The 1,151-nt window shown below is 29.8% G+C and overlaps 1 protein-coding gene across 1 annotated transcript in view; it reads left to right on the top strand.

Annotated features, from left to right (window-relative positions):
- LOC107638064 (gibberellin 20-oxidase-like protein) overlaps positions 47-1,151 on the top strand; it is a 2,162-nt gene continuing 1,057 nt past the window's right edge. Inside the window, exon 1 of the mRNA XM_016341242.2 lies at positions 47-518. Within this exon, the coding sequence (XP_016196728.1) occupies positions 172-518 (347 nt within the window). The 5' untranslated portion in view covers positions 47-171. The remainder of the gene's footprint in view (positions 519-1,151) is intronic.

A 1,151-nucleotide genomic window follows, 5' to 3' on the forward strand; every position in this document is an offset into this window, starting at 1 on the left:
AATATATAAACCTAACTTCTGTATACATTCATGAGTCTTGTGCTTTCTTTAGCTTCTTCTCCTTCATCATCTCTGAAGTAAGATTATTTAGCCAAGTCTTAATAATTTTTTCACAGGTGATGATGACCTAACTAAATTTGATTGCCAATTAAAGATATAGTAGCAAGAATAATGTCTACGTATGTTGAAATTCCTATCTTAGACATATCACAACCTTTGCAACCTTCTTCACTGTCCTCTCTCACCAAAGCAGCCAAAGAGTGGGGATTCTTCCACATCATCAACCATGGAATCTCCAAAGATCTTTGCATCCAACTCCAATCACTATCCAAACAATTCTTCAGCCTCCCTTATGATACAAAACTCAAGCTTGGCCCTTTTTCATCTCTTAAATCTTACACTCCCCATTTCATTGCATCTCCTTTCTTTGAGAGCCTCAGAGTTAATGGACCTAACTTCTATGTTTCAGCTAAGAGTTCTTCAGATCTACTCTTTGATAAACAAGATTCCAAATTAAGGTAATAATAAAGTATGTGCAAATTAACCTTTTTTTTCCATCACTATACTATGTTTATCTATATTCAGCATGCTTAATTACTTGAATTACTAATAATCCTTTCTTGATTTCATTTTAAATTCTCTGTTTTAATTATTTATATAGCTCATATTTTCACGATTTTAGGAATAAATTAAAATAGTGAATGACAAAAAAATTATATTTTCATCATTTCCTAAATATAAAATCTTAAAAATAAGAAATATATATATAAATAAAAATAATAGCGAAAACCAAATAGAACTCACCACTACTTGCCTAGAACCATTCTTAGGATGTAGGTTGTTTTTGCTAATGCAAGTTAACACAGATGAACGAGGGTTTGTGTCTTTTAATCATCTCTTTTAAGTTTGATTCTTTCTGAAAAATAAGAATAGAGTTTGTTTGTTTGGGAGAGTCGTCCATTTTATGCTTCTGCAATATCTAAGGAATTAGTTATTGGGCTTTCGACCTAATAGATGCCCTGGTACAATCCAAAAAAAAAAATGATGTATGTTGTTTTTTTTTTTTCAAAATTAAAGTAGTGATTTTATCACTTAATATTTAAAATGATTTAAAAAAGTTGAGAACTATTTTTTGTATTCTTAAAATTTAT

The sequence above is a fragment of the Arachis ipaensis genome, chromosome B04, assembly GCF_000816755.2.
Source record: "Arachis ipaensis cultivar K30076 chromosome B04, Araip1.1, whole genome shotgun sequence".
Taxonomy (NCBI): Eukaryota; Viridiplantae; Streptophyta; class Magnoliopsida; order Fabales; family Fabaceae; genus Arachis; species Arachis ipaensis.